This window comes from Thamnophis sirtalis, unplaced genomic scaffold (genome assembly GCF_051295495.1).
Source record: "Thamnophis sirtalis isolate CommonGarterSnake01/CBP01778 unplaced genomic scaffold, rThaSir2_p1.2 scaffold_1, whole genome shotgun sequence".
In the NCBI taxonomy this organism is placed as follows: Eukaryota; Metazoa; Chordata; class Lepidosauria; order Squamata; family Natricidae; genus Thamnophis; species Thamnophis sirtalis.
The window spans coordinates 19,881,357-19,895,562 of NW_028261381.1; the positions used below are offsets into that span (position 1 = coordinate 19,881,357).

At 37.4% G+C, this 14,206-nt stretch overlaps 1 protein-coding gene across 1 annotated transcript in view; it reads left to right on the plus strand.

Annotated features, from left to right (window-relative positions):
* TTN (titin) overlaps nt 1–14,206 on the plus strand; it is a 310,344-nt gene that overhangs the window by 67,028 nt on the left and 229,110 nt on the right. Inside the window, exon 46 of the mRNA XM_087705592.1 lies at nt 10,143–13,964. Within this exon, the coding sequence (XP_087561718.1) occupies nt 10,143–13,964 (3,822 nt within the window). The remainder of the gene's footprint in view (nt 1–10,142; nt 13,965–14,206) is intronic.

Consider the following 14,206-nt stretch of genomic DNA (forward strand, 5'->3'; position numbering starts at 1 on the left):
ATTTGAAATAGCAATTGTTTCCAATAAGGACAAAATAATAAAAAATGTTGAGAAAAAATCATTTGAAGAATTTCGCAAAGAAAGCCAACCAAGAGAAAATGCAATAAACAAATTAGAACATAAATCATTTCTGGAGAGAGAAACAGTTTTCAATCAATCCATTCAGCAAATAGAAATGAATACAGGTGTTATTCAAGACCATACAGGTGTTATTCAAGACCAAAGAGATCTTCGGCAGGAAGCAATGCATGCAAAAGGAAAATGTTCTGTCTCTGTTTACTCAGATATAGAAACTGATGAAAGACATCTTGAAAGCACAGAAGCTGAGGTTATGGATAATGCTCAGAGGATGCTAGCTTTAGAAGAAATCAGGCCTTCTGATCAAGGATTTTCCAAAGTAATTGAACTTGTAAAGCAAGATTTTAATGAGCATCAACATTTAGTGCCATCTACAAATAAGAAATTAGGACAAGTGCACCCTGATGAAGAGAACAATAATAAGCTAAACGAGGCAATGCAGCCAGAAGTATGCTTTAGAAAACTTTATTTTGCCTCTGAAGGAATGATAGTTGATGAAGAAGATATCACAGACAATAAACCTCAGATAATGCACCCCACTCAAAAAGATTCATTCTCTGTGGAAGAGAGCATGGAAAAAGAGCACATTCAAGAATGTGCTCTCCCAGAAGCTCTTCATCTAAAATTAGCTTTTTGGAACATCGAAGGTGCTGACCAGCAGCAGGAAGAGAAGCTGTCACAGGAGGAAAGACCTCTTAAATTTCCATCTTCTGCTTCTGATGAAATAGAAGCACTTCAAGGGCATGAATTGGTTTTCACTCAAGAGGTTTCTGATGACAGCCAATTCCTGCTTAAAAGCAGTTGCCAGCAAAAAGACCCCTGGTCCCAAGAAAAAGAATTGCAAACCCAAGAGCCAATTTTTGATCTAAAAGCACATGCAGCTATTTTCTTCCCAGAATGTTTGTTGGAAGAGGCTGGCAAGGTAGAAACATGCCCTTTTAGTCGGAAGTCTGCTTTTGAGAAGGTGGAGACAGAAACAGAGAGTTTCATAAAACAGATGGAAGACAAAAATGTGTCAGGAAAAAACATTTTTTTACCTCAAGAACTTTGTCAGAATAATAAAGGAGAGTCAAAAGAAGATAATATCACAGAACATGAGTTGGCAGTAGAAACAGAACTATCTATAACTCAGATACTGAAGAATGCCTTAGAAAACACTGACATCTCTGTTGAGCCTAGTGAACACAAAAGAAATATTTCTGAGGGAGTACCACTTAGCATGTCAAGTGAAGCCTTTATGAAGGAGTCTTCAGAACCCACCACACATAATAAATATCTTCACATCAAAGTAAGAGAAACCAGTATCCCTGAACACGTTGATACTGACAGATTGACAGATGCAGAAACAGATAGTTTTATATCTGATATGAAAAAAGCTGCATTTGAAAAAGGATCTCAAATTGTTCATAAAACTCAAGAAGAAAAAACATTGTTCACTGAACATTCCTTTATTGAAGAGACTACAGACATTTCTTTAGAAAAAAGCAATAAGCAGAAACCTATGGATACCCAAATAATAACAGAAGAACATTCTGTCTTTCAAGAACCACTTGATACTTCAGCCAAGGAACTTTCGTTATCACAGTTCCTCATTTTATTAAAAAATGAGTCAGTTATAAGTCAACATGAAGAGACCAAACCCATACATAATCTTGAAGAACAAGAGCAAAGTTCAAAAACCCCAAGTGAAATTATCAGTCCTCCCCTCAGAAAACTAAATGAAGAAGCTGTTCTCCCATCTCAAGAGATATACAGTTCTCCTGATGGGACAGATGTTTGTTTTACAAAATATTTGCTTGCTGCCAGTGAAAAGAAGATTCCAGATGAGAAAGAAAGCTCATCAAAGATTTTAACCAGAGAGGGATCTATCACCTCTTTGGAGGTTGAAGAGGTCACATTTAGTACTGTTTATGATTATTATAAACAACAACGAGAATTAACACGCCCTTTGTCTCCTGAATCAGAAATGTCTATTGATATTGAAAGCATGAACGGAGATGAAGTAGCAGAGTGTGAAAGATTCTACACACCACCTTCATCAGTGGAGATGTTTGAATCACTCTCGTCTTCTCCTTCTTATCATACACCAGTTGATACCCCTGAACGATATTCTACTCCTTCAAAGGAGAGATATTCTACCCCTTCAGAGGAGAGATACTCTACCCCTTCAGAGGAAAGATATTCTACACCTTCAGAAGAACGATATTCTACCCCTTCAGAGGAAAGATATTCTACCCCTTCAGAAGAACGATATTCTACCCCTTCTGAGGAGTCAAATCTAAATTCAGCAATTTCTCCTGCAAAGGTGGTAAGAAAAAATACATCCCCAGAGTGTTATCAAACAGCAACTGCATCTCTTTTGCAACAAAGGAGCTGTTCCTTTGAGGAACTACAGTCTGAAATGTTTGTTACACCTTGTGAAGCCTTAGAGCCAAAGGGGAATGAAATGCCTCCTGCATTTATTAAACCACTGACCAAAAGAAAGATTTATGAGAATGCCACATTGTGTTTGATTGCAGAAGTCATAGGTTCTCCAAAGCCTGATGTGAAATGGTATAAAAATAAGTCACTTCTCGAACAGAATCAAAATGTCAAAATACAAAAAGAAGGCAATATATGTTTCTTAGAAATCCATAACAGTAAGCAAACAGATGGAGGAGAATATATGTGCCATGCAGTAAATATTATAGGGGAAGCTAAAAGTATTACACAGATAGAAGTGTTGCCTCATGATGCACGAGCTTTAGCTCTTCCTCCTCCTGTAACTCATCAACATGTTATAGAGTTTGATATAGAAAAAGGGTCAACATCACGAACGCCTTCCCCACAAGAAATACTTCTGGAGGTAGAACTGGATGAAGCTGACATCAAAGAATGTGAGAAGCAAGTAAAAATAGCCACAGTTCCTGAATTCAAATCTGAACATCAGATTGTATCTCTTGATGTTCTCCCTCTATCTTTGGTGGCGAACACCCAGGCTTTGTCTGGAAAAGAAAGCAAAGATGTTCAAATTGACTTTAAAGTAACTGAAATGCCTCCACGCTTCATCACTCCTGTTGTTGATACAGAGGTTTCAGAAAAATCAGTAGCATTGTTTCACTGTAAAGTCTCAGGTTGTCCTACTCCAGTAGTGCAATGGTTTAAAGAGAGTAAGTGCCTTGCTCCAGATGCTTGCAAGTATGCTATTGTTAGCGAGAATGGAAGTCACAGTCTTAAAATTCAGAATGTGGTGCATTCTGACTGTGGAATGTATTTGTGCAAAGCACATAATACCGTTGGAGAAGCAATGTGTAAGTGCTTCTTATCTGTGACTGTGGATCAGAAGTCCCTTGCAGTGGCAAGTGATGAAGATGAAGTAAAAGTTGGGTTGAAAGTCCCAGAAGATCAACCACAAAAGATTGATTTGCTTGTAGATAATACTATCCCAAGTGGCAACCAAACTGAAATAGAACTGGAGTTTGAGTTTGAACATAGCACTGATGATTCCCAAAAATCTGTTAGGCTAGTTGCAGTTACAGAACAGGAGCAGGAAGAGGAAGGAGAGTCATGCGTTAACATTAATGTTGATGTGTTTGCTGAGCCATCAAAAGAAGAACACATAAAATTTGAAGCAAACAGCACAGGCAGCTGTAGCTTTGAGTTTCAAGTCACAGAAGCACCTCCCAAATTTATGAAAAACATTTATGACTGTTTTTCTTTTCTTGGAACTTCTGCCTGCTTCCAATGCATTGTAGATGGTTCCCCAAAACCAGCTATCAGCTGGTTCAGAAATGGGATACTGATATGTGATGAAAGATGTTGTATAGAAGAAAGATGTTGTATGGAAGAAAGTCAAGAAGTCTGTCACAGTCTGGTTATGAGAGATGTAGTCCAAAGTGATGCAGGAGAGTACATGTGTGTAGCAACAAACAAAGCAGGGACTGCTCACAGCACTGCTTTGTTAAAAATATGCTAAATACCCTGAGATAAGATTGCATTTCTTGCAATTAATTAATTGCAAGAATGCAATTAAGAAGGCTTAATTTAGAAGGCTGGACATAGAGGTAATGTTGGATGCTTCAAAGCACTCTTAGAAAGGGAATAGATAGTCCCAGTGAATTTGTTCTCAGTCTCATAAGGCTACGTGGTGTTTAGACTTTATTCAGCACTGCAATACAGGTTACATGTCTCTCAAAATAAATGTTACTGTTGCCAACAGCTCATGCAACCTCATGATTATATCATTGACATTGTCACCTACTTTTGTGTACCATCTTAGATACGTGTAAATATGTCATTAAAAGCTAATTTGCATTTTTGTGAAGAGGGTTTTGGAATCTTTGATGCTCTTCTCAGTAGTGACTGATTGACGTTAAGTTGTACTCTATAATCAACACTAAATTTTCACTAGAGTTCTGTGAAAGAACTCAGAACAACAATTTCACCCTCGCAGTGTTGTATCGGTAATGTTTTTTTCCCCTGATCATGTTCTGAATATTTATGCAGTTTTTCTTCTGACAAAATTTTCACTGAACTGAGACTTTTATTGTTCTCATTCCAATACAAACCAAAATTAGCATGCCAGTCAAAATACCCTGATCAAAGATAATAGAGACCAAACTAGTTATGTTCAAAGTTTTGTCATACTAGAGACTGTATAAAATATCAGGATTTATTTCTCTTTTACCAGTTGAGAAGAATCTGGAATCTAGAGGAAAGCTTGATGAACCACATCAACACCTTAATGTGAATAAAATAGTTTTATTCTAAATTTACCCAGGAAAAACTAGCTATCCAAGATAGATAAAATGAGACTAAATCCCCAGCAAGGTCAATAATTTATAAAGAAAATGTTTCTATATAGCTAAACCAAAAATAAATTTAAAAGCCAGTAATGAAATGCATGTATTCAGTTTTTCAGTACATGAATAGTTATTATACTTTCCTCTCTATACTTCAAAAAAATAACATAATCTCAGAATCAGTGGAGGCAATGAGATTTATTCCCAAGTAAGCTTGCATAGGATTTATAGTCTAATCATATGTACATAAGTCATGTTTTCAAGATAACATACTGTAGTTAAGTCATACGTTCAATAAAACATATTCCCAATTAAATAGATTCACAGTCTTGGGCTACAATCATTTATATACTTCCCTGAGGATAAATTCTGTTGAAATCCATATAGCTGATTTTGATTAAATGTGTACATGGTTGCATATTAAGATCCAATCTTGTACTCACTCATATAGGAGTAAGCTCTATTGCATGCTGTGAGATTTATTTCTTAAATCTACATGCATATACTTGCATGTTTACTATATTAAAAAGAAAAATGTCAAGAATTAGTATAGGCATTAACATAAAAAGCGTGTTAACTGTTTTGAACAACATTTTAGCACTTCAGAGAAAATAAGCTAGAAATGGAAAAAGAGTATGTCAGGTATAGTAATGGCAAAACAATTGCTTTAAAAATTAAATGAATATTCCTGACATTATTTATTTCCAACATTGATATTTAAAAGTAGCAAGATAATTTATACTCAAAGTAGTGCATTTAAATACTCATTTATGTATGGGTGTGTTCTTATTTCTATATGCCTTGTGCTTAGTCAAGGGACAATACTTTTGGCTTTAGGCAGTACATAATCTGAATAGGAGGCTCCATTGTAGTAAAAATATAAAATAATTCTCATAACTATTCAACGAAAATAGAGTTGAAATTACTTTATGCACATTTAAAAATACCATCCGTTATAAACACAGAATGTTTAAACCAACTTCTGAAGTTTTGGATTGAAATACTGTACTGAAAATACTTCTGGGAGCTAACTGCTAGAGGAGCACAATTTAATCAAATTTAAGTATGAAATGTAATGTATAAACTAGACATATGTTCCAAAAAAAATTAATAAAATCTCGTCACACAATCATGGGAGGTACAAAACTCACAATTAACTTTAAAATGGATATTCACAGAACATAAATAAGTAACTGAAGTTGGACCCAACTAATTTGGAAAAGTAGATTTTTGGAGGGATAGAAGAAGGATAGAATGTTTGTATGAGTGTTTGTTTGTTTTAAAGTCAGGTTGCTTGAGATAGATCAAGAAAAGACCAAGGTGGCCAATGCTAATGTTAATTTTTTACTACTTCCCATTTATATGTAACATAATCTTATTGATTAGAATTTATGCTTAAACAAAATTCAATTACAGTATTTTAATATTGTGCACCTATATATGTTAAAATTAAGATTTAAATTTAAGATAAGAATGTTCTTTGGTTTGATTTTGTTTTGCTAATTTGAACTACCCAAATAGATATACAGGATATTTTAAGAAACTTAATTACCTTGATATAAATGATAATTGGTTAATAATATTAACAACAACATGCCAATACCATTTAAATAATATACATGATGACCTGATAGCAGAACAATTAAATAATTAATAAAACATAAAAACACGTAGATTAAATGAAGTGGTATGAGAGAAATAAATCTACCTGATCCAACATTGAGCTGGGCAGAAATTGCAGAGGAATTAGTGTTCACTGCCATTCCCCTTATTCAGTTGAAGTGCCAATGTCCCTGAATATCAAAAAATGTACATTGCACGTATTTTGCTGTCTAACATCAAAGAACATAAATAATTCCTCTTGGGGGGAAAAACTGACTTCTGATTTTCAGCCTATGATATTGCTGCAGAATATGATCTTGCATTTATAGCCCTAATCTTCCCAAGGGATAAAAATGTGCAGCCATAAAGTCTGTGTGTTTACCCTGCAAGGTCTGGATAGATTCGTGCTTTGCCTATTTCTTCTCCGAGAAGAACACCTTTTACAAGGGGAGAGAGAATTAACTCTTCAAAATCTGCTACTCAAACCCTTCTTGATAGCTGAGATGTCCTGCTCTGATCCCAGTTTAAAATTAAAATTATGGTTTGTGGGTAACTGACCAGGAAAACCACAGTGCAAAGCTGAAATAATGGCTGCTGTGAAATCAAGCCGACACACCCGGTCAAACAAAGGTGGTGCTTTCCCTCAAACTTTCATTTAAGCTACATACTTTTTCAGTGTCAAATCCAATGTCTTTTTGGGGTTTTCTTTTTTGCTTTCTTCACAGGGTACTTTAGTAAAGCCATTAAAACATATTTCATTTGTCCATGGTCTATGTTACCTTGAAATGCCAGTGTATATATTGTTTTAATAAAAGTATAGAACACAGCACACTTGGTCTTGTCATCACTGAGCATGCTTTGATTTTTTTCCCCTTTTAATTCAGGTTTTAGGCCAGGTGATGAGTATGTGAATGTCAATCCTTTTCAGTCCTTTTAAATTTAAAGATGGGACATCTATTTGTCCACAGACGTCAAACTAGAAATAAGGCATGATTTATTGAGTTGAACAAAGGGTAGAATGTTGCAAATCTTTGCAGCTATCAATTCCAAACACACACAGACACACATTCAAAATATTACTTTACAAATTCTTTGTAAAAAGTATATCAATAACTTCAGTGTTATTTCTAGATGACTAGAATCAGCTGTCTAAAGAAAAAAGGTGGATGATTCAGGAGGGAAAGCAGGAAGACTAATCAGTCTGGTGCAAATGCAAGTTGATTTAAAAAAAAGAAATGCTTGTGGTGAAATCTAAAAGAGGTGTTTAAATATTGGGGAGGGGAATAGAATAGCAATAGCACTTAGACTGATACACTGCTCCACAGTCCTTTATAGCATTCCCTAAATAGTTTACAGAGTCAGCCTATTGCCCCCAACAATTTGGGTCCTCATTTTACCAACCTTGGAAGGATGGAAAGCCAAGTCAACCTTGAGCCAGTGATAGTTGAATTGATGGCAGTCAGCAGAATTAGCTTGCAATACTGCATTCTAACCACTATGCCACAACGGCTCTTTAAGAATAATTTACTCTTATCCTTCCAAGGAAAACTTGTTCAGCTCAAATCCATCTAGGTTTAGGTTTAGGTTTATTGACATTTGTATGCCGCCCACTCCCTAGGGACTCTGGGCGGCTTACAGACAAGACAAGGGACATATATAAAAATTAAAATAAGAATACAATTATTAAAATTAAAATAAGAATACAATTATTAAAATTACTCTAAGCATACTGCTTAGAGTGGGGCTGGATACTAATCAACAGCCCCAGGCCTGCCGGAACAGCCAGGTCTTAGTAGCTTTACGGAAGGCCGGAAGAGTAGTAAGGGTCCGGATCTCTATGGGGAGATCGTTCCATAGGGCCGGAGCAGCTACAGAGAAGGCCCTCCCCCGGGGAGCCGCCAACCGACATTGACCGGCCGATGGCACCCGGAAGAGGCCCAATCTGTGTGATCTTATCTAGACAAAAATGAAATAGTGGTGTTTTTCTGAATGGATGTCCCTTTCAACATTATTATTAGCATTATTAATGCTTTATTTTACACAATTCAAGACAGCTTGCATAATACTCCCACCTCTTATTTTCCTCATAACAAGATCCCCATGAGGTGGATGGGCCTGAGAAAGAGTAATTGACCCAAAGTCACTCACCTGGCTTTCATGCCTAAGGGAGGACTAGAACTCACAGTCTACCAGTTTCTAATACATCACTTAGCTACTACTCCAGACTGTCTCTCAACCTTCCTGTGTTGTTAGCTTATTATTGAATTATAATTATTCCAAATTAAATAAAAAAATGAAATAGCAATAGCACTTAGACTTAAATACCGTTTCACAGCTGTCTCTAAGTGGTTTACAGAGTCAGCCTACGGTCCCAAACAATCTGGGTCCTCATTTTACTCACCTCGGAAGGATGAAAGATTGAGTCAACCTTGAGCCTGGTGAGATTCGAACTGCCAAATTGCAGGCAGACATAATATTCCTTGTTCCTGGACAGTAAATCCATTCAGTCGGGTGCAAGAAAATCATGGGTTTTTAAAATGCACATTACAATCAGAGGTGAGTTGCTGCCGGTTCGGCCTGGATTGGGCAAACCGGTAGTAGTGGCAGCAGGAGGCTCCACCCACCTGCCCGGATGCTTCTGCGCATGCACAGAAGCATTGCTCGCACACGCAGGAGCGCGCCCAAACCAGTAGTAAAAAAATTAGCAACCCACCTCTGATCACAATGTGTACCTTACTAAAGTAATTCAAAGGCTATTTACGTTTGCAGTATCCTTAGATCTATAAGTACATTTGCAAGAAAAAAGATTATTACAAGTTGAAGTATAAGGTTCAATAAAAGAATTGAACAATATTTTAGTTAATATTCGTCCTACAATATGGCTTTATTTAGGACTTTCTCTTCTTCAAATAGCCGTTAATCCAGCAATAGCTTTCTTCTTCCTCTTGTATCTCTAGGCTGCCTGACAGTGTTCTGGAGAAGTATTTAGAGCAACTTTCCCAGGACATAGGATTGATTCATGGAGAGGGGGGACATTGGTGAAAATTGTTTTCAAATCTCATACTTATGTCCCCACAGTCATAAGATTGATATTCAGATGCTTTGCTGGCAGCAGGTGCTTATGACAGCATCACGTCGTCATCATTTGCATACTTCACAATTGGCTTACAACACGAAGAGTCAATGTAGAAGTTGGCAATAAAATTGCAAGACCCAGTCACATGGTGTCTCACTTAACAACTGCAGGTGATTTGCTTAATGACCACAGCAGGAGTAGTTTAAGTCCAGCATGGTCCTGGGATGTTTCACTCAATGAGTGCATCACTTAGTGACAGAACTGACAGTCCCAGTTGTAGTTGATAAGTGAGGGCTACCTGCATAAGTAATCAATTTGGTTAATGAAAACAAATAAATCCCTTCACCTTCTAAATCTTTATTGACTTTGTTATCTGGGATTTATGGCATAGTTAATAATTGGCTGTTAATGATATAACAAAATTGGAATCTTACCTATATATTGAATGCAATATTCTAAAAAAAATCAATGTTTGTGTTGTCTTGCAGTATTATCACTGTGTCACATTTTCTGAAGTATTGCCATAGCAATTGTTTTATAATTACTAGGAATAATTTTTCAGGAAAACAGTTTAGTAAAATGTAAATTAATTTTTTCCCATACAGAGATTTCTAGCTCTGTTACTGTGTCTGCTGAGGAAGAAAGCATCAAGAGTTTCAAAAGTGACCTACAGTTATACGATAAAAATACAACACGAGAACTCGGGCCTGAAAAATCAATTCATTCCAACAGTTTAGACAGGAAAGAGGAGAAGAGGAATATTCCAAGTTTCCTCAAGCATGTGTCCAATGTTGAAGTCAGTGTAGGAGACCTAGCTAAACTTTCTGTTACTGTTACTGGCAATCCAAAACCTCAGATACAATGGTTTTTCAATAATATTAAAATAGTATCATCTGCAGACTATAAATTTGTATTTGATGAGGAAAGCTACAGCCTCATTATTCTTTCTGCAAACTTCGAACATGAGGGAGAATATATTTGCATTGCTAGTAATGTTCATGGCGAGACAGCTTGTAGTGCTTATCTGAAAGTAAATCCTAAAGGAAGTAGCTCAGAATCAGAGATAATTAGTGCAGTTTCCACAGATATGATAGGAGGCCCTCAGTCTCCGCATTTTGTTAGAAAACTAAATCCTGCTCATTTTGTGCAAGGTGCTCCAGCTGTGTTTGAATATAATATAACTGGAGAGCCAGCTCCTATAATTCACTGGTTTAGGGGAAATGACCAAATTTTCTCGGGTGTACATTATGCCATTATCCATAATCCAGATGGCTCTGGGTCTCTGACGGTGAATAACTGTGAGAGGGAAGATGGAGGATTATACATTTGTAAAGCAAGCAATAGCTTAGGTGAAGCCACAAGTAGTGCTGAACTTATTATCACCCAAGATGTCCCTGATCAACTTCCATATGTAAACCAGAAAGCCATGCAGAGAAAATTGACTATGTTAGTTAAAGAAACTGCAAGAGAGCAGGCCAGTGAGGCACAGATGAGTGCAGTTATATTGCCCGATGATAAAGGGCACAATGGCCAGCAAGCAATGGATGCCATTGTAATGGAGAATAAGCATTCCCTGTATAGTGCTGCTGATTCCTTAATTTCTTTCTCAACAACTACTTTGCAGCAAGAATCTCTGCTTACCCAACAAGAGGCCTTGCCTGAATCTCAGAAAGTTGAAGGAATTGTAGATGTCGCTCATAAGACCAGTAATATTGTGACTGCTACATCATTAACTGTGAGGGAGGTGAAGGAGCACAGTGGCTTTCTAGAGCAGCACTCAGGGGCCATTCAAAGCTCACCACTACTTCAGGTATTCAGTTCTGAAGGCCCTCAGATTTCTGATATTTGTTTACCGGTTGTGGAAAAAGCAAAACATGAAGAAAAAGAAAAACAGTTGCCAATTAAGATGCCAGAAATAATAAATCCAGAGTCGGGTCGAGAAGAAACATCCCCCTTAATTCCTACTCTTTCTGAGGAGAAATATGGAATAAGCTTGGATGAATCTCTCATATTCTCAGCTCCAAAAGCTGGAGAAGCTATCTCAGCCCGAGAATCTAAGCAAGAGGGGTATATTTCTAGAACGGAGACCATCCAAAAATTGTCCAAGGAAAGCTCTTTAGCAGTCCGTGTACATAAGTCAGAGAAGGGAGTACTAGTGCAGGAAGAACAGAGTTTCCAGTCCATTATAGCAACCCAACAACATGAGATCAATGAAGCTCTTACATTGACCGTTCATAACATGGGCATAACTGAAAAGATTCAACCAACCCAAGAGTCAATAAAGGCAATGCAGGTCTCTCTGATTGTCTCTGAAGAGATATTCTCAAAAGAAAAGACTTTTGAAGCAACTATGGAAGAGCTGCAAAAAGGCTCCCTGAAGCATGACAACCTTACGAAAGCAAATCTCATGGCAGAAGAAAAACAGACACTATCCCATGAGCTCACCAAAACAATTCCTGAGTTAGAAGGCACAGTCCTAACAGAGGTACGGAAAGAAAGTAGAAAGCCATTGCATTTGCCCGTTGTGTCTGAACAAGCAACCCTTCCTAAAGAAGAGCGTTTTAGTACTGAGGTACCACCAGAAGATGACATGGTGTCAAGCAAAAGCCAAAGTCTACTTCACAGCTTAATAACAGAAGAGCAGCTTCCCACAACGAGTGAAAAAGCTAAGCTTATTTCTCCCCTGGAGGAAGTTGTTAGCCTGCAGCTTGTCAAAGAGCCTGTTTCTGTTTTGCATCTCCAGATCAACGATACCGAGCAAGTGTTGTCTAAGGAAGACATTTTGACTTTACCAAAACCTGAATGTCAAGCTGCGGTACAGAAAGTAGAAACCATGATTAAGTGTACCACGACTTGGGAGGAACAGAGTCCAATCTCTGCCGATACACTGGAAGCCATTCAGGATGGGATTGCTGGAGAGAAATCTTTGGCTACATCAGAGCCTCAGCTCCGTAAGTGTTTGACTGTTGTAGCAGAAGAATGGCTACTGCCCAAAGAGCAAATTCTTCCTCAAATGGACACAGAGAGGAAAGCAGCCCTGAAGAAGGATGACTTTCAGGTGGTTATGCAGGCTTCAGGTATCACTGAAATGAGGGTCTTAGCTGCAGGTCACACTAAGCCATTTAAGGATGTTGAAGACAAGAACTGTGGGGTAGCCCCTGAGCCCAAACTAATTTTGGAAACTGTGTGTGTTGAAGAATGTAGTGTTCCTATCGAGAATGCCAATCTGTTAGAAGCCACAGAGCAAGATTTTGCAGCACGAATCCAAGAAGGACAGTCAGTCAGGCTCCCATTAATACTAGAAGAAAAACAGCCTTTCAAGGAAGAACACCTATGCCAACTCACAAGCCCAGAAAGTCAACATGTGACAGTTCACAAAGAATCAAGAATAGTGATGGGGGTGCCCCAAACTCTGGAAAGCCAAATTCTTTCTAAAGAAAGTCAACTTGCACAAGAAACTCCAGTGTGTTGCAGCCTAGATATGAAACCGCCCGTAAGATGCATCTTAAAAACAGCTCTCGTAAATGAACACCATGCATTTTATTTTGACACTTTCGATGATATAGAAAAGATTAAATTTGAAACTGTAGAAATAGTCAGAGAACCTAAACATACCTTGTTCGTCTGCCTTGTTACCAAAGAAAGTTCAAATACTGCAGAAGTAAGTCTTCACCTTGATGGAATATATTCTCATAAGGTTACCATGAGAAATGAATTGCAAGCTCCATTTCAGCCTGTTGTTTATGAAGAAAAACACATTCTAATGGCAGATGAACCCAAAGTTATATCTGAAACTAAAAGCTGTAAGTTGCTTGTTATTTCTTTACCTTTCAGAGAAATGCACTTAGGTATTGTAACTGATATTCCCATTCAACAGCAAACGGTTGGGGATCTCATTGGTTACCTTGAGCCACAACATGCCAGAATTAGTATTGAATCCAAAATACAGCTGGAGCAACCTGTGTCTGCCCAAGAAGTCAAAATTCTTGCTCTTACGGAGCAAATTAAAGATTTAAAGAGTTCACCAGTGCCTTCCTCAGATGAAAAACCAACTTTCTCTCCAAAAGTGAGAGAAAGAATAGAAGAACATTTTGAGGAACATGACAAGGAGACTCATTTATTTGAAGCTAATGAAGAAAAAAATAGAAGTCCCATCATAAACCTAAGTTTGATGGACACTGTTGTTGAGGAAGGTGACAGAGTGAAATTTACTTCCAAAATAGCAAATGCTGAAGTGGTGAATTGGTATTTTGAGACTAATCTGATATTTTCAGGCAGTGAGTTCAAGTGTTTGCAAGAACATGACACTTACACACTCATAATCAACCAAACATTCAAGGAAGTACATCAAGGGAAGTACATCTGTGAGGCTCTGAATGAAAATGGAAAAACTACAACAACAGCAACACTCACAGTTGTAAAAAGAGGTTGGAATATGAAGATGAGATATTATTTTCCTTCACTGATTTTCTAACTGAGTAGAATACATACACAGTCCTTATATTGATATCCAAAACAGACTTCTGTAGGGTATCACAAACTAATCACAAAATTCACCCTTTTGTTTTTTCCTTAGTGTGCCTGCACTTTCACTCTCTAGTTCCTCATATACGCTAGTACCTACTTTAGTATTTATTGTACTGTATTTTTTCATTTTTGGTAATATGAT